Here is a 26,018-nt window from a genome sequence, read left to right as displayed (position 1 = left end):
TTTATTAATGCAGTGAATGAGAGGAATTGTAGAAGGATACCATTTTGAATACCAACACGTCTCGAAAGGTACAGTGTTTCGGCTACATGTAAACTTCAAATCAACTATTTTAAATGTCCCGGTTCCGCTGGGTGAAAGAAAATGGGAATTTCCGAACACGCTGTACATTGTGAGTAAGACTATGGTGATAATAAAAGGCGAGATAAGGCAGTCGTATGTGCTCTCCGAGAGCTAGTCCCTTACACGAGCTCTTGGAAACTTCATAAACTGTATTAATCTTACGAATGGTATCACGACCTTTACTATGTGGTAATTGAGTTGAGCCGACAGAGACACGAACGAGAACTTCCTTGGCGTTAATGAACTTCTCCAGGCTCCAGCCACTTAATGAACGGAAATTAAATTTCTGTTGGCAGTTCACCTCTTGGAGCCTTGGAACTCTCTCGTAAGCCAGGATACAGGTAAAATACTGCACAGAGCTCGAATCCGTAAATCAAATTCTGTTTTGGTTCACAGCGTATTCAGATTCTATTAGATGGCTTAACCAGGGACCAGTTATGTGAGAAACTCATAGGAAGTATAATAGTGGATCTTCGTATTTTTAGTACCCAACCTCCATAATTGAGGATTCGGCTTAGTGTCTGACAGATTTACGACTCTATTAATTTAATCACTGTGGTTTAAAACAAGGCCTTAAAGTATACTTAGATATCGCTGATTTAGTGTTTCCTTAGCAAGCCAAGAGAATAACATTAAGGGACTCAGAGTTGTGACAAATCGTATGATCAATTGTGTGTTCTTGTAATATTATTTAATTTATGTGTTTGTCCAACCCTTGTCCCTTTTCCCTATGGGGTCGGGTATGAGGTGAGATGAATCCGTCGTGGCGGGTTTTTATGACCGGATGCCCTTCCTGACGTCAACCTCATCAGAGGAGTTAATGAGAGGAAATGCATGACGTGATATGTGACAGTAGGAAGAGAGAGTGTGAAATCCGGTGCCGGCACATAGCCTACTCATCTCGAATAGCACCAAGGGGTCTGCTCAAGGCTTAACAAATCCGTCCGACGGACGAATCACCATCAACAGCGTCATATGCGCTCACTCCATATGAGCACTGCGGAGAGGTTTGGAATGTAATCCAGTATTTTGGCTCGCAATCTAGTGATTAGAAATTATATACCACCACCTCCCCCAATCCTACCGGCCAACATTCTGATGGTGAAATTGTTTTCGACCAACGGGACTCGAACCGGCTAACCTCGGTGTCAGACCGTTTAGATTTCAATGCCTTAACGATCACGGCCTCCAGGTAATTTATGTTTCCCCAGTAAATTCTGTGGGAAGTATTCAGAGTCTATACCTGCCTCTTCTATTACGAGGGTGCTCGGCATAGGAGTAAATCATTTTTCGTTAGATACGACCATCGCCAAATAATGTACGGACAAAAATAAAAATTTGACAGATGTTTCACAGAAAAAAATTTTCCCTTTGCAAAAATCAAATTATCATAAATATGTATCTCAGTCATCGACGGCTGACAATTTCAGATGACCACCAGCCATGAAACATAGCCTGCACGGTTGCTAGGTAACATTGTCTGGCCATCCTTCCATATCTTACATCGCAGCCTCCACGGTTGCTAGGTAACATTGTCTGGCCATCCTTCCATATCTTACATCGCAGCCTCCACGGTTGCTAGGTAACATTGTCTGGCCATCCTTCCATATCTTACATCACAGCCTGCACGGTTGCTAGGTAACATTGTCTGGCCATCCTTCCACATATTATATCGCAGTCTGCACGGTTGCTAGGTAACATTGTCTGGCCATCCTTCCACATATTATATCGCAGCCTGCACGGTTGCTATGTAACATTGTCTGGCCATCCTTCAATACCTTACATCGCACCTGCACACGGTTGCTAGGTAACATTGTCTGGCCATCCTTCCATATCTTACATCGCAGCCTGCACGGTTGCTATGTAACATTGTCTGGCCATCCTTCAATACCTTACATCGCACCTGCACACGGTTGCTAGGTAACATTGTCTGGCCATCCTTCCATATCTTACATCGCAGCCTCCACGGTTGCTAGGTAACATTGTCTGGCCATCCTTCAATACCTTACATCGCAGCCTGCACGGTTGCTAGGTAACATTGTCTGGCCATCCGTCCATATCTTACATCGTAGCCTGCACGGTTGCTACGTAACATTGTCTGGCCATCCTTCCATATCTTATATCGCAGCCTGCACGTTTGCTAGGTAACATTGTCTGGCCATCTTTCGATATCTTACATCGCAGCCTGCACGGTTGCTAGGTAACATTGTCTGGCCATCCTTCAATACCTTACATCGCAGCCTGCATGGTTGCTAGGTAACATTGTGTGACCATATATCCATACCTTACATCACAGCCTGCACGGTTGCTAGGTGACATTGTGTGGCCATACATCCATACCTTACATCACAGCCTGCACGGTTGATAGGTAACATTGTCTGGCCATCCTTCCATATCTTATATCGAAGCCTGCACGTTTGCTAGGTAACATTGTCTGGGCATCCTTCCATATCTTACATCGCAGCCTGCACGGTTGCTTTGTAACATTGTCTGCCTTCAATACCACTGGTAGGAACACCTGAGTATAACCGCATCACCAGGTGGAAGAACATGCTGCCGCCTGATACTCCTGCAAAGGAAGAGCTAGCTCCAGGAAATGACCTGCCCTACCCTATTTGGAGATCACTTAATCGTCTTAGGGTGGGCGTACCTCTTTGCAAGACCAACATGCAAAAATGGGCCATACTTCCTGCTGATGGAGACGCATCCTGCGAGTGTGGTGTAACACAAGATCCGAACCACCTGCTCATCTGTCCCCTACTAGAACATCCCTGCACTACACAGGACCTGATCGAGGCGAACAACAAGGCCATCGGAGTTGCTACATTTTGGAAATGCTGACCGGACACGGAATGATGATGATGAATACCTTACATTGCACCTGCACACGGTTGCTAGGTAACATTGTCTGGCCATCCTTCCATATCTTACATCGCAGCCTCCACGGTTGCTAGGTCTGGCCATCCTTCAATACCTTATATCGCAGCCTGCACGTTTGCTAGGTAACATTGTCTGGCCATCCTTCCATATCTTACATCGCAGCCTCCACGGTTGCTAGGTAACATTGTGTGGCCATACATCCATACCGTACATCACAGCCTACACGTTTGCTAGGTAACATTGTCTGGGCATCCTTCCATATCTTACATCGCAGCCTGCACGGTTGCTATGTAACATTGTCTGGCCATCCTTCAATACCTTACATCGCACCTGCACACGGTTGCTAGGTAACATTGTCTGGCCATCCTTCCATATCTTACATACAGCCTACACGGTTGCTAGGTAACATTGTCTGGCCATCCTTCAATACCTTACATCGCAGCCTCCACGGTTGCTACGTAACATTGTCTGGCCATCCTTCAATACCTTACATCGCAGCCTCCACGGTTGCTAGGTAACATTGTCTGGCCATCCTTCCATATCTTACATCGCAGCCTCCACGGTTGCTAGGTAACATTGTCTGGCCATCCTTCCATATCTTACATCGCAGCCTGCACGGTTGCTAGGTAACATTGTGTGGCCATCCTTCAGTACCTTACATCACAGCCTGCACGGTTGCTAGGGTTACACTTCCATGACACATATGATCCTCAGCCATAAGACATTCTGTATTTATGTCAAAAGGAACATGTTTGGGTTTTATGTTTCCGTACATAGAAATAAGGGGAGATAAAATTCTGTATATTTGGGCATAATGGGTTAGTGTGTGAAATGAGATTCGTCTCTGAGAATAGATATTACAAAGAAGCACTAACGCTGCCGTCCTCCAAGTTACATGACTTCACTAATTTATATAGATCTCTTTGTGAATTCGTGGTAGAGTATCGGCCTCAACGTAAGAGGTATTCTGATTTTTGAAGGACGGGCAAAAGTCCACTCCACACTCCATGTCGTACGATGTCGGCATGTACAAATCTCTAAATATGGTGTTTCCGTGACAAAATGAATTAAAACTCAGCGTAGACGTTCAAGAGAGTGGTGGTGGTGGTGGTGGTGGTGGTGGTGGTGGTGGTGATTATTGTTTTAAGAGGAAGTACAACTAGGCAACCATCCTCTATGTAACACTAATCAGAGGGAAAGAATTGAAGGGATCCGACACTTAGAAATGAAGGTATCGACCAAAGGAAGACAAGGGTCACTAAGGGCGTGAAAATGAAAAATTCCCTATACCTCACACACCTATGGGTCAGGAAAGAACAAGAGTTGGCCAAGGAAGTTCAGATAGGGTAGATGAAAGTGAGGAGCCTGGCTCAAGTAAGAGGAAGCAATCCCAGAACTCAGCTAAGGGCCCCGTGGTCGCTAATCCGCGCTCCAAAGTTAAGAGCCCCTGGAGCCCCTTTTAGTCGCTTCTTACGACAGGCAGGAGAAATCGTGTGTTATTCTTCCGCCCCCACCCACAGGGGGAGACGCTCAAGAGAGCTTCGGGTTACTCTCCCATCTAGTAGGACTAGAGCAAAATCGGTATTGACGGGAAGCAGCCAGATAGCTTCAAATGTGAACAATACATAAACACGGTAGCTAAGAATATACGATTATTATTATTATTATTATTATTATTATTTATATGTCGAATTTCGTAAGTTCTTTTCTTCATAATAATGTGAAAAGAGTAACTTTTATCTCACTAAATTTCTACCAACATCAAATCAGATACATTTTTCAATGCACTTATACTGCGTCATGTGGGCGAATCAATAAATTTATTGACTTATTCTCGAATGATATCGATTCTTTCATGGATGACGTCGAATCTTTTAATGGTGCAGGTTCCACTGAGCACAATGTGTAATATTGTTTCCTACCGGGTGAGATGGCCGTGCAGTTAGAAGCGTGCAGCTGTGAGCTCGCATCCAGGAGATAGTGGGTTCGAAGCCCACTGTCGGCAGCCCTAGAGATGGTTTTCCGTGTTTTCCCATTTTATCACCAGGCAAATGCTGGTGCTCTACCTTAATTAAAGGCACGTCCGCTTCCTTCCCATTCCTACGCCTTTTCTGTCCCATTGTCGCCATGAGATCTATCTTTGTCGGTGCGACGTAAAGCAATTAGCAAAGAAAAATCGATGTCTAGGTATAGTATACAATAAAATATAAATATTTCATCCTCTAGTTGTCGCATGAGGATAAGATTCTGAGATACGCAGCAATACACAGCGCAATGTCACTGAACTACACCTGGCGAGAGAGCCTAAGTAAGATGTGAACAGTAGATACATGTTCTACGGTTTTGTTCGCGGGCGGTCCATATAAACCTTTACTGTTTTAATCAGTTGTGACGTTTGAATCAATAACAGCAGAAGTAGGCAATCTCTTCTGATTTAGAGAGTAACAATGGGAATTCCTCAGAGTAAATTCTGACAATGTTGGGGTCACAGATTCTTTTGAGGTTAGGTAAACACCGAAGTAGCTGGCTGTAAGCTGACGGAGCCGTTACACGTATGGCAGGTTGCACCATCTTGATGGAACATGGACGTGAAGTAAATAATGGGTAGAATATCCGGGCTTGCAATAAGAAGAGCCTGAAACCATTGTCAACAACGCACTGTCTTTCCCGCGTCTGGTTCTTTCTATTCCTCCACTGCATGCTCTTAAGCCCCATTTCTTTGCAGCTGTCTGACAAGTGCCATATGAGTAGCCTGTCTCCATGATTCCTTAGGAGAGTTCAGTAAATGTTTTCCACACAGCCAACTCGCTCTGTCAAATCAATCTCTGCATGCAACGCAATCGTCCTCAAATACGTCAGCTTCGTGCCGGTAGATTTACTGGCACGTAAAAGGGAAAATGACAAATTTATTGTCGTAAAAGAAATCCTGCGAGACTAAATTTCGGCGCCTCGGCGTCTCTGAAAACTGTAAAAGTAGTTACTGGGACGTACAAACCAATAACAAGGCTTCGGTTAAGGAAAACCATCTTCAGGGTTGCTGAGAGTGAGGTTCGAACTCACTATCTCCCGAATGCAAGCTGATCCAAACCACGCAGCTATTTGCTCGGTGATTACACTGTTGCGCGGTATACAGAAGTAGAGTCGCGGCGTGTTTCATTGTTTCGTGTATTAAAAAATAAAATAAACTACTACTCACATTCTGATATGGTTTCTGGTGCTAATTAATTTTAAGAATGCGCACCAAGGATTCCGCACGTGCTAAGCAGCGGGTAAGAGCTATTTAGGTAATACCACTAAACAATAAATTAAAGTATAAATAAGTGGCAGTTTGATGTTATTCGATTTGAAATACTTTTAGTAGCAAACATTCACTTTATATTAAAAAACTGAACATTTATTAGAATGATACGATTTGGCTATCTGGTTTGGATCTTTCCAGACCCATGTATCATTAATATGCCAATCATATTCACACACACAATTTTGTGTACACCAGATGAATATGGCAATGTTACAACTTCATTACTAAACTGTTCGTCACCGTAGCGTACCGTTAGCACTATTAGCTGCCATTCTCGGGGCCCAGCTTCGATACCCTGTACTACCAGAATTTTAAGAATGGCAGGAGGTACATGCAGCTCACGTCCATTGGGGGTGTGCCTGAAAAAAGCTGTTCCACCTCGGGATGAGGACACGAGTTTACTTACTATTACTAAACTGTAGTATCAGGTCCATGGATACTTAGTACAGGTATTAATGAGCATCAACTCAGAGTTATAAGATCATTCTTCATTTACTTTTTAGTTTTCGAATCAAAATTCACTTGTTTGGAGTACCATGGGCAAGGTCTGGTGGTTGAACTACTAGTGACATAGCAGGGTAGGGCTTAACGCTGGAAATTAATAACTCAAAAATACGTAGATGCAAATGAAATATTGCACATTTATTATTGTGAACAAAGCCTTTTAGAGGAGAAATATGAGATATTCTCGTAAATAAATGAAATATGAAATGAAACAGAATGAGTAATACGATTTGGTTATGTGTTTTGCATCTCTCCAAACTTATGTATCATGAAATTAATATGAGCATTTTTACAAACATTTGGTGAATCGTAACTGGAAAAAGAAGTTAGCAACTTAACATATTGGCCATCCACAAATCCTAGTCTGTCACGAAATTGAAGTTCATTCGCGAAAACCATATTATAGCACTGATCATGTTTTCAGAAACAGTTAGCTAAGATTATCAAAAATACTTCAGCCTTTCTTTAAGACGTTGAAAGTCCAAACGAACGTGCGCGCGTAGTTCCAGCAAGACTCCGCGATAATTCATTGAGTAAGAAAGATTTATTTGAAATTTATGAAGATAGGGTTATTTAAGATAACATACGACTGGCCCACTCACTTGAACTCACCCTTATAACTTTTAGAGAGGAGAAAGTAAATGAAAGTGCTCGTAGATCATATCTGAACACCAGAGAGTGTTGAAATAAAATATCGTCATAAAATACACTGACTGACAGAGCAAATGCAACACCAAGAAGGAGTGGTTCGAAAGGGATGAAAGTTGGGGAAAAAAACAGAGACGGCACGGACGAATAATTGATGTTTATTTCAAACCGATATGCAGGTTACACAATGCGCACGGCATCGACTCAGTAGGATGTAGGACCACCGCGAGCGGCGATGCACGCAGAAACACGTCGAGGTACAGAGTCAATAAGAGTGCGGATGGTGTCCTGAGGGATGGTTCTCCATTCTCTGTCAACCATTTGCCACAGTTGGTCGTCCGTACGAGGCTGGGGCAGAGTTTGCAAACGGCGTCCAATGAGATCCCACACCTGTTCGATTGGTGAGAGATCAGGAGAGTACGCTGGCCACGGAAGCATCTGTACACCTCGTAGAGCCTGTTGGGAGATGCGAGCAGTGTGTGGGCGGGCATTATCCTGCTGAAACAGAGCATTGGGCAGCCCCTGAAGGTACGGGAGTGCCACCGGCCGCAGCACATGCTGCACGTAGCGGTGGGCATTTAACGTGCCTTGAATACGCACTAGAGGTGACGTGGAATCATACGCAATAGCGCCCCAAACCATGATGCCGCGTTGTCTAGCGGTAGGGCGCTCCACAGTTACTGCCGGATTTGACCTTTCTCCATGCCGACGCCACACTCGTCTGCGGTGACTATCACTGACAGAACAGAAGCGTGACTCATCGGAGAACACGACGTTCCGCCATTCCCTCATCCAAGTCACTCTAGCCCGGCACCATGCCAGGCGTGCACGTCTATGCTGTGGAGTCAATGGCAGTCTTCTGAGCGGACGCCGGGAGTGCAGGCCTCCTTCAACCAATCGACGGGAAATTGTTCTGGTCGATATTGGAACAGCCAGGGTGTCTTGCACATGCTGAAGAATGGCGGTTGACGTGGCGTGCGGGGCTGCCACCGCTTGGCGGCGGATGCGCCGATCCTCGCGTGCTGACGTCACTCGGGCTGCGCCTGGACCCCTCGCACGTGCCACATGTCCCTGCGCCAACCATCTTCGCCACAGGCGCTGCACCGTGGACACATCCCTATGGGTATCGGCTGCGATTTGACGAAGCGACCAACCTGCCCTTCTCAGCCCGATCACCATACCCCTCGTAAAGTCGTCTGTCTGCTGGAAATGCCTCCGCTGACGGCGGCCTGGCATTCTTAGCTATACACGTGTCCTGTGGCACACGACAACACGTTCTACAATGACTGTCGGCTGAGAAATCACGGTACGAAGTGGGCCATTCGCCAACGCCGTGTCCCATTTATCGTTCGCTACGTGCGCAGCACAGCGGCGCATTTCACATCATGAGCATACCTCAGTGACGTCAGTCTACCCTGCAATTGGCATAAAGTTCTGACCAATCCTTCTTGGTGTTGCATTTGCTCTGTCAGTCAGTGTATCATCAGTTTCTGAAGCTGAGCTGCGCCGAGGTGAACTACATTGTATCTCCAGATATTAACGTTGCACACATGCAAAGCTACACCACTGCTAGTGAGTGTTCTGCATTTAAGAACACTGAATGACGAGTTGCACGCAAATTGTGTGCTTTGTGTTTGTACGAAATATAAATTGTCACAATAGCATTGGTTATGGAAACAAGCTGGAGAAAACTACCCTTCCTTTTTCTAAGGGAAACTTCATGTCACTGATTTATAAGCATGTCTTTTTTCTCATGTTAAATACAGTAAAGTTCAATAAGGTGCATCTTATTCTTATATTTTAATGGCTGCTTGATGTTCACATTCACCGAGTAAGTGGCTGCGTGGTTAATGAAACGCAGCTGTCAGTTATATTTCGAAGATAGTGGGTTCGAACCCCACCATCAGCAGCCCTGAAGATGGTTTCCCGTGGTTTCACATTTTCACACCAAGCAAATGCTGGGGCTTTACTTTCATTAAGGCGACTGTCGCTTCCTTCCCACTCCTAGCCCATCGTCATCATAAGACGTATCTTGGTACATGTACGAATGTGAGATAGGGAGCCCCGTCCAGGAAGCTTCTCAGTCACTGCGAATACATAAAATCTGTTGTGGGATAATATAAACGTGGGGTTTATATAATGTAGTAATCTTCGTGTGAAGGTGCACGATGCCTTTGTCTATGTGTACTGAATGTACACGCTACGAAGTCATGAACAGCAGTTGTTCAAAGTGGTATCCCCCAACCTCCATAACATAACAGTAAGTTCTAGCGTATCTGTCGTCGTTCTAGCAATGCCACTAGCAGTGGGGATTCTTGCCAGGAGCTCTGCTTCAGTCCTTACAAGTGTCTCGCAGAAGGGACACTTCCTATAACTCCACAAGGAGAATTTAAATGGGATCAGATCAGGAGGTTGAGGTGGCCACGTAACAGGATCTCCTCTTCCTATCCACTTTCCCGGGAGCGTTTGATTAAAGCATTCTCGAGTAACATGTGAAAAGTGGGACCATGTTGAACTCACATGCGTTGACGATCATACAACCTGCGAAAAACTGCGATAACTACGGTCACTGGTAAATGTGCCCTTGTCCAACCTCCCTGAAATAGCAACATATGGGAATGAAAATGGAGGATTTTCCTTTATTTTAAAATATGTAGTTGTTCAAATGTCTTCCTTTACGGACACCCCACAAATACTCATAAAGAGAGCTTTCATTTAAGACCGTCAAGAGTCCGGTAGTATTAATCCTTTAGTTGAGCTGTTGTAAAATAAACCAAAAGAAATCCCGCTGCTCTGTAGTAGGATTTTACAATTTAGCTTTACGTCGCACTGACACGGGTAGGTCTTACGGTGACGATGGGATAGGAAAGGGCCACGGGCGGAAAGCAATCGACCATGGCCTAAATTAATGTTCAGCCCCGTCATTTGCCTGGTGTGAAAATGGGAAACCATGGGAAATCCTATTCCGGGTTGCCGAAAGCGGGGTTCGAATCCACTATTTCCCAACCAAATGCTCGATCTGTTTAGTAGCATTGTCTCTCATCTTCATGTATGACTGGAGCCAATGAAGCGCTTGACATTTGACATGATTGCATTTGTGAAATGTTTGCGATAGTACTTCCATCTTAATAATTTACTGATTATTTGCATACAAATAATTTACGTGGAAGAAGCTGATGATCTTATGTCAGAGGTATTACCCTGTCCTATTGACAGTCCTATTCATACGCCACCCTGAGGGGGTGGAGGAGGAACACCTCTCTCTCTGGCCAGGTAATTTATTTATAATGTCTCTTTGCTTACTAGGAATGACTAAAGTAGCAGTTATTGGGATTGTCCATCGTATTCTTGACATTGTAACGTATACCTTCATATCCAGTTTTGCACCGCATGAACTTCCCCTGCGCTATTACAAGAGCACCATTTCCTGCTAATTTACGGAATAATTTGGAGAAAAACGGTAATTTTATTTTGAATTGTTGTGATTGCTTGCATGTGTAATGTTCTAACCGTAGTTGCAATGTGTCACTTCTTACATAACTTTTACTAATGATGGTGAACAGGTTTTCAAAGTTTGTGTTTACATTTAGAAAAGCGCAAATGGAAATTAACTGTTATTCAAACTCTGATATAAGCAGTAATTCAGAAAACTACTTTTCATTTCTATTATTTTTTCGCACTGCGAACATTGAGTGATGAACATAAGAAATTCTGATAGAGGGTGTTCAGAAACAACATGAACCAGGTATACGAGCGTCCCAGGGTTGAACATGTTGATAAATAATTTGAAAACATAATTCGATGTCTCGCACTGTTATCAGCTGCTGAAGTTAGCCAATCGGATCGCTTTGCGAGGTGGTGGCGCTGAATCTGCTCGTGGCTTAAGACCGGATTGAGAGCACCAATCGAAGAAAAAACTTTGCCCTGGGAGGTTTCTGATCACGGATCTCCGAGCTGACAGGTTCTTGCTGAAACCCACGCTGTGTTTGTGTCAGCCTGGTTCTCAAGCCGGTCTAAGCCACCTGCAGGTTTAGCAACACCTCTGCGCAAAGTCCAGTTGAATTCGCCGGGAAGCGACCTGATTGGCTAACTTCATCACCTGATAAATTGATAAAGGCGCGAGATATCGAATTATTGTTTTCAAATTATTTGTCAGTATGACCAACCCTGGAACGCTCGTGTAACTGTTTCACGTTTTTTCCGACCACCCTGTATATGTGTGTACAATTAATCCATTTGTTCTTATTCTGCTTACCTTTTTAATAAAACTCGAGAATATCTTCTGGTAATTTACATTTGTTCCAAATCAATATCGAGGATAAAAGTTGCTGCCCCATCAGGGCACTTTGAAAAAACTATTATTTTCCATAAATCGAACTGTTTTATGCTACGCTTAATGAGCATAAATCTGTGATGATACTTTCAGATAAAATGGAATATAATTAATTATTAATTCATTTATTAAATCTCTTAACAAATTTCTCAGTCGTCATCAAATGACTGAAAAATACGTAATGCTTTTGCACGAAACGTTTATATCCCAAAACGCATAAAAGTATAGTATGTTTCTTATAGTATAGGCACATAGACCAATAAAAGAATGCAATATGACTGCATTTATCTGGTTTTCAGAAAGCAGACTTGGCAGTGGGATCCATGACAATCAACTACGCCCGAGAAAGTGTCATAGACTTCACCAAACCGTTCATGAACCTGGGTATTAGCATCTTGTTCAAGGTACGGTGTTACAGCTGAAGATAATTGTGCATGTATAACATATCGTAGATTACATCCAGGACAGTCGATGAGAGCTTACAATGGGTCCAACGTACTTGAACAGTTATTAAATGGTTTTCTTTAAGTCTAAGAGCTACAAGACCTAATGGATTGGAGGTAAGCAATCTTCAAATTCTTCCCCTGCTACTTGTACTGCTTCTGCACTATTCTAACGTTCTTTCAGAACCGTGCATGTGATTGACAGGACGTGTCACCTCAGCGAATGGTGGAACACATTCCCGGTTGCCGGTTGGATCCTGAATTAGTCTAATGCTACTCAAATGTGCTCAAGTACGTCAGCCTACTGGCACATAAAGGAACTCCTGTGGGACAAAATGTCGTCACATTATCGTCCCCCAAAGCCGTACAATTATTTATTTTATTCGTTAGGGTCATCTATGGAGCACGTTTACACAATACACCAGTTCTTATCTCTCTCTAGCTTATTTTACTTTCTTTGCACTCCTTCCAGATGTTCTTAAATATTCGACTTCTCCTTTGTCGCCCTTCAACCGAGATTTTGCGTAACTTGACGCGATTATTCGGTGTGTCCTTTACTCCCACAATTTTTTTTTTTTTACTGAAGGTGTTTTAATTTATATCTTGCTCCTGGGTTTCCACTTCTTCCACGTTTTTGTGAACCTTCTTAAACCGAGCTCGATAGCTGCAGTCGCTTAAGTGCGGCTAGTATCCAGTATTCGGGAGATAGTGGGTTCGAACCCCACTGTGGGCAGCCCTGAAAATGGTTTTCCATGGTTTACCATTTTCACACCAGGCAAGTGCTGGGACTGTACCTTAATTAAGGCCACGGCTGCTTCCTTCACAGTCCTAGCTCTTTCCTGTCCCATCGTTGCCATAAGACTTATCTGTGTCGGTGCGACGTAAAGCCAATAGCAAGAAAACAAAACAAAAAAAAACCTTCTTAAGCCATAAAGGTTGTGCCTTCCACTTTTGTGGCAGATTAAGTATGCTCAGTGCCAGTCTTATTGCATTCATCCTCAGAATGTACCCATAAAAAGATAGTCTTCTTTTCCTAATAATAATAATAATAATAATAATAATAATAATAATAATAATAATAATAATAATAATAATAATAATAATAATAATAATAATAATAATAATAATAATAATGGCGTGCGGCCCTGTGATGAATTTTAATGATGAAAACGTCACACGTACCCAGCCCCCTCCACTTAAGTTAAGGTTACAATGACCGATCCGGCGGGGAATCGAACTGGCGATCTCTTGGACCAAAGACCAGCGTGCTAACCATTTAGCCCCGCAGCTGGACAACAGATATCCATGAGACGGAGGATGCTGTACTGTCCTTGGGTAATCAAGGACGTCATACACCTCAAAGAAAGTTTTGCATCAGATGTATTTTGGGTTCTTCTAAAGAATGTCCGCTTGGACAGTCATCTCATTATAAGAGGCATGGGAACTCAGGGAAACGTCACTTGTTAAGTGAACTGGTAAGTACGACATGCGTTCTCAGGACAGTCCGAAAGAGTGTTATATAACTGGAATCCTCGGACACATGATGTTCTGACTGTTTGGTATACCTCGACAATGCACATTGTTACTCAGTCAGCACGGAGATTGGTGCTCGCCATGGTGACGTTGTTACGATGAGAACACAGCATGTTTAAGATTTCTCACAATGATCGATCGTGGTCAGTAACAGAAGCTACTGACCATTACTTGCTGCTATTGGCTCCAGGGAACCAAGAAAACTCGGCAAACGGATTGCGGACCCCCTTCCTGATGGCAGCTTGGAGGTCTGTTTCTACTTACAGTCGGAAATAGTCTCCGTAAGGCCATTATTTATTGTAGAGTTTCTCGGGAAGGACCTACACGCACTCGCCAACACTGTGACAAAAGTGTTCGATGAACACGAAAAAAACTTGACTTAAACATAGCATCGTGGCGTCAGGTTTTGTTCGTTGATAACTGTAGAATTTGCCTAATACCTGGTAATCATCTGCTTTTCCATACGATTGTGTGTACTCTTCAATTTAAACAAATTATTCGGTTTTCCATACTCTCTGCTGGGCTGTAAGCAACTTAGTACCTCAGCAATTGAGGAGGTACAAAACGTTTTGAGGTGTGCATTTCAACAAATCTTTCTGTAAGTATCAAGTACTATTAATAGTAAAAATTTCTTGTTTACAGACGTGATAAATAATTCTTAACAGGCAGAGTCCGTGAGTATTTACATTTTATTTAAATGAGAAAACTTTCCAGTAGGTAACATTCAATTTATAAATAAGAACAGACTAGAGTGTGTTATTACCACAAAATTATATGCTTTATTCAGTTAACTGTTCAACATCACATTTCTGAAATTACTTGAAGGAGAATAAAAGAATCCATGAAAATATTAATACTGTGCAATGTGTCAAACTTGTCACAGTGCTGAAAATGTAAAAGTAATTAAAGACTTGCCCTACATTAAAAGACAAACTGGTTACCAGAGTGAAAAGTAGGTTATTGGAATACTTAATCGATTTTGAGTCCCTGTTGTATATATTCTAGCTGCATCACGTTTAAAAGAACTAATAATAATGACGTGTGGCCTGCGAAGAGGCCTGGAGTAGGTCTTTCGAGTGGACGCCCTGTAGGCGACCTGCACGTCTGTTTAAGATGGGCCCTATCTATGATGAATTGTTATAATGCTGAAGACGGCACAGACATCCAGTTCTCGAGCCATCGGACTTAACCAGTTGAGGTTAGAATCTCCGACTCGGCCGGGAATCGAACCCACAACCCCGACGACTAAAGTCCAATACGCCAACCATTTAGCAATGGAACCGGAGAATGAGCTTTGAACTAGTATTTACGCTGTAAGCATATCCATGCTGTTAAATGAAATGTGTAATCCTTGTGTTTTTAGGTACCGGTAGGTTCTGCGCATCGAAGTATTTCGTAGAATACTGGGAAGTTTTCTACGTTCTCACTGTTTTGCATGACAGCACTGAAAGCATGGTCTCTATTCTCTTCACAAGGCTGGAACTTTGGAGTAGAGAAATGGTGGTGACTGTATCAGAGTTGATCACATATCACTGTTGTCTCTAGGTGCCCACGGACAAGGAGTCGACGTTCTTCACCTTCATGGATCCTCTGGCTCTCGACATCTGGTTGTTCGTGGTTGCAGCCTTCTTACTCGCTTGTTTCACTCTGTTTGCTCTGGCACGCTTTACTCCATACGAATGGGAGAACCCTCGTCCATGGCGTAGAGCAGAGATGCTGGTGAACCAGTTTTCCCTGTCCAACAGCTTCTGGTTCGTGACTGGGACCCTGCTACGTCAGGGTTCTGGCGTCAACCCCAAGGTACCACTCCTCTAATATTTCAAGTCTGGTGAACCAATTCTCCTTGTCCAACGGATTCATCCCCCTCTGATAGAAATGCAAATTGTATGTTTTAGAATCGAGATCAAAATATATTACAATTCAGGCTACGGCCGCTTCCTTCCCACTCCTATCCATTTCCTGCCCCATCATCGCCATAAGACCTATCTGGGTTGGTGAGACGTAAAGCCAATTGTAAATATATATTGCATTCTATCCTCAAGTACTGGATATGTCCCTTTTTATTGTCAAACCTCATCTATTTCATGAACAGGGAACGATTTAATAGCCATTTATAACAAGAAACAAAATATATCCTTTATTCAATAGAGCAGAGGAAAGCTAAATTTCTTGGACACGTCCAACGACATGACACCTTTCTCCAGAATGTCTTCGAAGGAAAGGTCCTAGGGAAGAAGTCGAGAGGAAGACGGCGTCTTTCATACCTTAGGAACATAATCACTCAGCTGGGTTTTGCTTCCTATGTCACGATGAAAAGGACTACTGAAGACTGTGGTATGTGGCTGCAGCGACAAGGTTTAGCCTTTAGATGATGGATGGATGGACCCTATAGCAGGTAGGGATTACGTGCTTTTACACTCAGGGAGACAATTACATGTACATTTTAATTTCTTTTTAATTTCTTTAATTCGAATGTACCGTACGTGGATCGATATTTGGTGAGATATGTTTATACATTGCATTATATATTCTGCTATGCCTCCTTGGCTTTGATAGTATGAAAGTGACTGAGGTATGAGCGATGCTAGAAATGCTATTTCTTATTCGGTTTTTCTCGGTGAAAGTGTGTGAGTGTGGCTTCTTGTGTCAGCTGGAATACACCTTTGCTTAGCAGACTGATGTGTATGGTTTGGACAATAAAGCAATTGTAAACTATCACAATCCTCATTTCCCTAGTACACGTCTTCTGTGACACCTTGAGATTTCTATAACCTGTTGAGGATCCAGCTAGCATTCAGGCTGGGTGACAGCCACGCGTTACGCATTCCTTTTATTTCTCTTTTACATCATTATGCATAATTTTTATTACTTATGAGAATATAAATTTTTCAGTCGAGTGATTAACGGTAAGCACCATATTCTGAAGGCTAGGCCGTATCACCGCAGCCATAGATGTCTATCTTGAGCAAGTCTTTTCAACTCGACGTAGGTCTTGTAGTGCATTCTCTGAAGCAGGTTCTTGATGTGAGACACTCTGGGTCATCCTCTTCCTCTTTTCCCTGCAATTCTTCCTTCAGTGATGTTACATAGGAACTCCTCGTGCCGCAGAATGTGACCAATATATTTTATTTTCCGTTTTTCAGTTTCATTTATCAGACTCCGTTTTCCTCCTATCTCCCTACGGACTTCGGTATTGCGCTTCATTTCAGCCCAACTTACTCTCTGCATTCTTCTCCAGATCCACATTTCAGTAGGCTCCTGCTCTCCTAATGTTCAGCTGTTGGAACTGTACTGAAACACGCTCCATACAAAGGATTTTGCAAAGTCCTTCCGAGTTTGAATATCTATATGTTTGTTGGCCGGCAGGTTTCTTTATCTTGGAAGCCTCTCTTTGCCATTGCAAGCTCTTTTGTGACTTCCGATCATCACTCGTGATCAGGGTTCCTAGGTAGCAAATCTGTTTCACTGGTTCAGTTTTATCACGGCCAATTTTGATGTGCGTTATACGCATTTCCTTGGATTTACATATTGTCATGATTTTTTGTTTTCCTTGCATTAGTTTTGAGGTTCCATTTGCTTAAAGTTAACGGTAATGGAGAAGGTTTTTCATTAAGTGGGGCGTGGGGAAGCCGAGAGGCATCTTGACTAGGTTCTCCCTAAGGCGGCCACGGGTCAAATCCCGACCATTTTACGCGATCTTTAAAATGAGAATTTGGGTTCATTTGCGCCAGACAGATCTCATGTAGTTATGTTAACAAATTTCTGTATACTCAGTGATAATTTCCATACGTCAACAATTTATCATTATGGTCGTAGGAAATGTTTGTCAATTTAGCAAAAAAAAAAAAAAAAAATAGGCAAAAATGTATCCCCTTCGTTCTCCGCCGACAATTCAGTAGTTCATCCTCCCACTTCTTCACTGAGCTCTTCATTGCATTATTAGCCTGATAAAATGTAATAGATCAAGGGCCTTGTAGCTGCCCTATCCTGTCGTATTCCTCATCCGAAATGTGCCTGCGGAAGTTTCCAGGTAATGAAAATGATTCAGATTTTTTAGAATTCTTCCTTCTATTTTAATTTCAGACGGACATCATTTAGCGTATTTAGTCACTTTGTGATTTTACTAACAACTCAGTATGGCCACCAGGTTCCTTCCGACGCTCCAGAAGGGCAGAAGGTGGAGACCTGGTGCTGTGTTCTGACCATTGAGTGTGTCCAACAGGTTCCTACTAGCGCGCCAACCAGACTGTTCTCGTTCATGAACCCATTGGCTGTGGAGATCTGGTTGTATGTGCTGGCTGCCTATGTGCTCGTCTCCATCACCATGTTCGTGGTGGCGCGCTTCTCCCCGTACGAGTGGCACAATCCTCACCCCTGCGACACGGACAACGACCTCATCGAGAACCAGTTCTCCCTGGCCAACAGCTTCTGGTTCACCATCGGCACTCTCATGCAACAGGGTTCGGACCTCAACCCCAAGGTAGCATGGCGGCGGTCCCTGGGGAGTCACGGTGAGTCACGAGCCAAGATCGTCACTAGACAACTGTCCGCCTGAGGGAAGTCGAACAAACGGCTGTGTCTATTGCTCCCTTGTTTATGAGTGTCAGCTCGTCATAACAGCCCACGACTGATTGTTCAAAACGTCGATTAGTAATACTTTTTTTCATTCTGTGTGCTAGTATCAAGGGGAAGTGTAAGCGATCCGTTTCGATCCTGAGGACATATTCTTAATAATCCAAGATCATTTATTTTTTGTTACCGTTCAAAATATATTGTTTTGATACTGTCATCTCTTGTGTTACCATGTCTTAAGAGATTTGTAAAGAGTTTCTGTGTGAAAGACTAATATACGCAATATTCCACTGGTAAATGCACGTGACAAGCGCATCAGCTGCAGAAAGACTCTCCCATCAAACGCTGGTCAATTCACATCCCAAATCGATTGAATATAAAACATAGGAAGTCTACTGCCATTTGCAATTAACATTTCAAATTTAGAGTAAATTTTTTGCAAGACTAAATGTCTTCGTGCCATTGTGGTTAGAGCTGGATCGTATCCAACTAGGGCAGAATCTACAGATCAAGTACTGGCAACTGACACATCTGAGTTAAATTGATCGTGGACCAAAACTTTTGTACAATAACTGAACTATAGCAAAGACTTGGAAACCTGTAACTAAAGCAAATAGTGAGTTCAGGAGTAATACTTGGTAAGTTCGCGTTTTACTTTTCCCAGAAAAAGAGAATTTAATATTTTATTTGTTTGCCTTCATTTTTTTCGGTTCTATTATATAGACTATATTGAAATGGGTTAATATCATAAAATATATGTATTTAACTACGAGAAACTACGGAGATAATAATAGATTTCACGTCCATTATTGTAACTTCACAGAGGCGTAACAGGATAAATCTAAGTTATCAGATTTTTATATTAAGTTTTCAGTTAAAGATTGAAATTTATTTATTGAATAGTCAGTATAAAAATAGCTCAAGTTCTACCACATCAATTGTTTATAATACTGATATGGAGCTGGGATAAAAGACAGAATACAACTAGTTGATTTAATATTAGACACAAAAATGCAAAGCACCTGGAAGAGACAGACATATTTCAGATGAAGGTATGCAACATAACTGTATGTTGATACATTTACGAGAGTTTTTACAATTTAATTGATCACCCACCAAATTTATTTTAAAATTAGTCATGCGTTGAATGACCAAACAGCTCAAGTTATCAATTAAAACTAACCATCTGTGAAAATAAAGTCCTTTGAAGAAAACTAATTTAATTTTCAAGTATCTTGAAAATGAGGAATATTAATAATGGGCCTAAATTATTTCAGTATCCTTTGGCGTAGACCATTATAAAAGCACGTATAAAACTATAGTTTGTTTCACTAGAATGCAATTTTCCCGTTACTATATTACTAACTAGTCCAACAGAACATCCAAAATAAAAACTAGCTTTGTGAACTTAACCAGTTTTGCCCTGGAATGTTTAATTGCAAAGATGATTACAGTCTTTTATGCCACGAACATAAGACCATGTAAACTGTGAGATCGATTGTCTTGAGGATGTGCTTTTAATATTTCAATTGGTTCTCTTGACAAAGGAACACATACTTTATTATTAACAACTTAGGAAAGCTTGTAATATACTTTTGCATTCATCATCAATACGTACTGAATCAAGAAACATGATATTGGCCCATAATAAACGGACATGGCCTCACTATTGTTCATAAAATATATATGTTGGTAACATATTCTAAACATTTACAACTTAGTACTTTCGTTGATCTCTTGTCAGGTGAGATGGAGATTTAGATTGAATCTCTCTAGTTCAAACATTCATAAACAAGGGAGCACAAGGCGTCCATGAGCGTTACTTAGATGGGAAGATCTGGGTTCCTATTGGGAAGAGAGTGAATGAATTCAGTTCAATTTTACATCATTGAAGTTACTGGAAATGATAGTCAGAAGAGCCAGTGATACAGATATACAGAATGGTAGAATCGACGGGGAGCAAATTTCAAGAGAGGCATATCTCATATGCTTAATTTCTATTTATATCTTAGAGTTATTAAGTTAACCTTCACGAAACTTCAAGTCCAACACAATTACCAGAGAGGATCATTGTAAAAATATGTTTGAACTAGGACCAAACAAAATCATTTAAGGTAAGATTGGTGGAAAACTTCCCGACAGCCTAGAGAAACGGGTTAAGGGTTAGAGACGCGCACATGTTTCAAAGATCTAAGCTGTTTCGCGCATAAATGTGTAATATAAAGGAATAAAATATTGTAAATACCGTAGTTACCGATAATTAATCAATAACTTGGTAAAACATTTAAATTACAACTAGATATCGTATTCTTTTAGGTTTCTGCCATGTGAAGGGGGTAAACTGCATGGAGAATATACCTTTCTGCGAAGAATTTGTTCCACTCTTTCAGAACTTAACCACGACCGATTACGACTGTTCTAAATATGGAAAACATGTTTAAATTCATTTGATTTTTTTTGGATATTACCTGATGCCTTCTCAGCCGTGATCAGTCATGAGACTTTTTGAATCGGCGGCAAGTATTTTCGAAACAGAAAGTTTCTCACCAATTACATCGCATGAACTGAGAGAATATCACGTGAAAGTTTCATTTAAAAAAACAGTAGTCGTGTTATTAATACACTTCCTTAGCATTAAATTAAAAAGTGTAACATATAGCAAAGAAAATATATTGATTGGATGCCATAGAGGGAGAAACAAAAAATGCGAAGTTATCGCTATTTTAACATTATAATATTTTACAGTATTAAAACAGGTTAAACAGTTGTATCAAAATTCCGTCGTCTCATATTCCTTTGGTATATGAAAAGAACTCTAACATACAGGACTTTTCTAAATGATTCATTTATTCAATAATCGTTATATGGGAATATAAATAATGTTATGAACAGTAATAATATTCGATAATTCCTTCACGGCCATAGAGAACAACTAAAGCAGAAGAGCAGCATTGTGTGGTAACGTCACATATGAGTCACAGAGCAGGCTGAAGTAATGCAAGAAGGCATTTTTTTCGTTAGGCTATGTAATATTATTTGTATTCAATATCGATATTTCTCCGGAATCAGCTGTTCGTTTTGCTGCATTGCACGGATTACAGTGCGCTGGTTAATGATAGGGGACGGATTGAAGGCAAACAATTTCTAATTATGACTCAAAGTTCAACTCTGCGGTCTGCCCGTACACAAACAAGAGTAAGAGTGTTCAGAACATTGCCGTTTGGATGGTTCAATGACTTCACCTCAGAGAGCACACTTGTCTAAGAACGCTCATGGAGCTCTCGTAACTCACCCTATTAACATAGAAATTAACCTGTGATCTGCGATTTATGACTTGTTAGTGAACTTTATAATACCTGTATTTTTGCTCAGTATGTTTCTCTCTGTGTGAGATCAATCCTACCCGTCCTGCTTCGTTTAATAATATTTCATTTAGACTTTATTGCGGTAAATCGTTGTAGGGTGTACTAGCCTAAAATATTTATGTAACGAACATAAAATATCCAGGGCTAGCAATCACGTTATTTCTGTACCTTACCATTACAATAAATAAAACACTGACAAGAATAGCACAAAAAATGTTTCGTGCATCTCATCACTACGGCTTACTACAGCTAGCCCGAACTGATTATGTTTGATATGTCAGTTACTCACGCAAATTCCATGCTTCAAGCATAGGACATTTCTAAAACCAACATGATTATTGTTGGACAATTATTATACGCCGTTAAAACTGAAACTTCCAATATCATTAATCTAGGGCTTGTTGGACTTTCAACTCTTGCTTAGTATGTTTGAATTCCACAATTTTAACATCACTACGTACGGAATGTCCGTTATTTGTCTTCATTTGTCTTATTTTTTCCCTCTTACGGTAAAAAAATGTTGCTTTCTATTGCTCTCAATGCTATCGGTACTTCGTTTCCAAATTCTTTGCCTCAGACAGAATCGGATATGGAAGCGGTATCCAAGGACTAAATTTCATTAGGAATTGCAATAGAAAAATTATGGATTAGAATGACTAAACGATAGCAGATTCATTGTATTTTACCTTTCATTAATGTCTTGTGCCATCATGGGAATTGAATAACTCTGTCTATACAAGGCTGACGGAAATCTAAATACGCTTGCTTACTTTCAATTTTTATTATAATCGAAGCTCTAGTAATTAGTGCCTTCCTGTACATTTATTTGGGCCATGTTGACAATAGATAATACTAATATAGGCCTACACCGATAAAATGACAATATGCAGTACGATATTGAAATCTCGGAATACTATAAAATGCACATATTCTAAACGATTAATATTGTTTGAAGTATTTTAAGATCTAGGCAAATATGAATGTGATTAAAGGAGTTGGTCCAATATCCTTTAATTGTACGCACTATCTTCCTTCTTAAATAACATTTTGTGATTACTTCAGTACTGGTTATACTACCGCAAAGTCCTTTGTAGAATGGAATTTGTGAAGCTGATTTTCAAACGTAATACTGCAAAAGTGAAAATAAGCACTTTTGGTAGTCATGGTTAAAAATTTTCAATGAAAACTTTAAAATGTTCGAACGTGGACTCCTGTTTTGGTTCATTTTAATTGCTTCCTGCGATGCCTGCACGATTTCGCTTCTGCTTTCTCTGGTATAGTTGACCTGTAATTTGATTCAGGTACGGCTGCATGCTCAATGATTCCACTCGTGAAATGTGGTTTAATATGATTAAAATACATCCAGATAACACTTTGATCATCGCTTATGAAGTCATGAATTAAGGATCACAGGTTTTAATGGTATGCTTAGTGTATAATAATGATTTCACTGAATGGGTAACCGCGTATTGCTGTAATGTGTATCACTACTCATGGAATGGCTGCAACTTATGGGACTGGGACAAACATTTCCATTTGTATACAACGGGTTAGTTAATAGAATGACTGGCACTTTACGTTCTTAATTGATAATATATCGGACTAGAAGTCCTAAAGAGAAATTCCATATTTCAACTAAAATATGAATAAATTTAATCGTGTTCCTGAATTTACGATCAAATAATTGTGTTTGTCGGAGTAGGTAGAGGAAAACTTCATGTGTCTATATATATTACAATGCTTCCGTAGAAACTTGGCTCCCAATTATATCTTCAGAATATATACTGTATGTATTTAAGATTCATTTCATTTGCCAATGAATATAGTGATGTCGCTCAGGTGGCAGATTCTCTACCTATTGTGTACCTATTCTTTGCTTCAATGATTTCAAAAAGTAAGGAATTTATCGAATATCTCCCTTGGTAAACCATTCCAATCCCTAATTTCTCTTCCTATAAACGAATATTTGGCGCTATTTTCGCGCCTTGAATTACACATGTTGATCCTTCCTACTTTTAAAATCTCCACTCAATTGTTACAAATGTTTTACAATAGGTATTTTAGCAGATACGGTGTAGCGTTTATTCGGAAATAAGCTTGAAATGTGTCTAAATCTGGAACACGGTACTGCTACAGAGTTTACCATTTGTTAGACTTGAAAATAATAGTTGTTCAAAAATACAAATATGACGGACTAACTCAGGATTGTTAGGTTTCTCGTTTTGCTCCTTCAAATACAGAGTGATGTGGTAGTCAGCTGGCTGGAAACAAGAACAAGAAATCAGCAGTTCTGAATTAAAAGATGCAATTAAACTACAAGGCAATGTCACTTTCGTTAAGACGATCAATGGTCGAAGCCTGGATGAAACGCAATGCAGACACTGTAGCGAAGCGGAAACTTTAGCTTACGTCCTAGCCTCTTATCAGCACGATGAACTCGCGATGGCCACCATCGAACTAAGAGCAAGATAGCAGCTTCTCTTTCACAAAGGAATTATGAAGTTATTTGTGGATGTCCACTGCATTGCTGACCAAGGGAGTACAAGAAGTGTGGACAGCATAGCAATCGACAAGAAAAACAAATCAGGTTTGAAATAGCCATAAGAAGTTCGTCATGAAAAGAGAAATATGTGTGAACCGATAGCGGAATATTTCAAAAAGAAATGCGCATTATAGAAAGTCCCTCTCTGTCTTTGGCTTAATGAACGGCAACCGTACAAGTATTCAAAATACTTTTTTACATTTCTTCAAGTTATTTTCGATTTCTGAGCAATTAAGCCAAGAAGTGGCGGAGTCGTTAATATTGTTTATGAAGAATAAGAGTTGTGGATGCAGAAAATTCAAATTTATCAACCAGTTTACCAAGCAAGTTATCACTTCTTTTTATTGGTGGTGATATAGCAATCTTCAGTGACAGAAAGAAAGTTAAATAAAATAAAATAAGATATTTACTATAGGCAAGAAAAGATAAAAACAGGGATCTGAGTGAAATTACAGGCTTAAGATAAAACGGCGCCATTGAATGAATGCATGAATAAATGAAATTTGCATGAGATATTTCTAAACGAGTTATTTCACAGTTTAAATTTCACAGACGAACCCATATTGGGAGCATTGTAAGAAATACGAGGATTTGAGCCTTAAATTGACATTCCTAGAAAATGGAGAAGATTGCTTTTAACATGGCCATTAAATTCAATATGAACGCTGTCTCTCTTTGTTTATATTTTCAGCCACAGTTCTATTACCGGTACGAGTTGACACAAAATATATGCACTTTATTATATCATCCAACGCATAATCCTTCGTTGAAGCCAATAACAAACAATGAATATCGAAAAGCCAAATCGTGTTACAAAAATAATTGGTGCATGCAAAAGCCATATATATTGAGAACTGAAATGACGCTGACAGACTGACTTTGAATTAGCATAACGCTGTTCGTCAACACGAGTGAACATTTCCTGTGGTATGCTGGTACGTTGTGTTCGTGTGTCTTTCCCATGATCGATGTACTGTGTAAAGTTGTGGAAAAGGAGTTCTAACTTGCAAATAAAGCATTTCTGGACCCATGTCCATATAACATATCTGTATTCTTCTTCTACGTCTGGGGAATATGTCCTAAAAGTTTGGCTATAACTTGTTATAGCCTGTATGACCTTGAAGTTTTGCAGTCTGTCGAAAGTATTGCAAGAAATGAAAGCAGATTTATTTTAATAGTGAATCTCAACACATATGTAAAGCTGTTTGTTTACTTCATATTGTCCAGTTAGTGTACAACCATAGCAAACTAACAAACTGGCAGGAAATGAAAGTGTTGATTCTTGTACAGTAGGGTGATTCGAACAATTTGGAATTATCAGTAAATGTTGGATAGAGGAACAAACCAAAGAGAAAATAAATAACATGTTATCCATTGTGCCCTCTCCAGGTCAACAGTACAGGGTATTTTATGAGTGACGTTGCAAAGAAGCATGGAAAATAATTTTTCTGCAAAGTGAAATCTGCATTATGTACAAAATTCCTTTTTTTTTTTTACCAAGGATACAAGGGCATTTGGCATGTTCTTGCTTTTGATTGATAGGATTTCATTTAAGCTCGTTACATTTAATATTGTTAGGAAGAAACGACTTTTCCTTAATAAAGAGCCCAATATGGAATATTTATGCTAACCTTGTAATCAGTTATGATGTAATATTAATAATAGGACAGCTTTTTCACTGTTATCGCAGTTTAAATATTTTGGTATATATTACTTCTTTCGGTGTCAGAGATTCAATTGTGCTTTAATCACACCATTTACCAATTAGGTGAATTGC

General features: G+C 40.7%; 1 protein-coding gene across 1 annotated transcript in view; it reads left to right on the top strand.

Moving 5' to 3' along the window:
• Positions 1 to 26,018, top strand: part of LOC136878738 (glutamate receptor ionotropic, kainate 2) — a 494,017-nt gene that overhangs the window by 426,967 nt on the left and 41,032 nt on the right. The window contains exons 11-12 of the mRNA XM_067152195.2: positions 12,086 to 12,190; positions 17,985 to 18,242. Coding sequence (XP_067008296.2) covers positions 12,086 to 12,190; positions 17,985 to 18,242 — 363 coding nt within the window. The remainder of the gene's footprint in view (positions 1 to 12,085; positions 12,191 to 17,984; positions 18,243 to 26,018) is intronic.

The sequence above is a fragment of the Anabrus simplex genome, chromosome 8 (assembly GCF_040414725.1).
Source record: "Anabrus simplex isolate iqAnaSimp1 chromosome 8, ASM4041472v1, whole genome shotgun sequence".
Classification (NCBI taxonomy): domain Eukaryota; kingdom Metazoa; phylum Arthropoda; class Insecta; order Orthoptera; family Tettigoniidae; genus Anabrus; species Anabrus simplex.
Note: the sequence above shows the minus strand (reverse complement) of the source record. Positions and strands in the feature narration are given on the sequence as shown.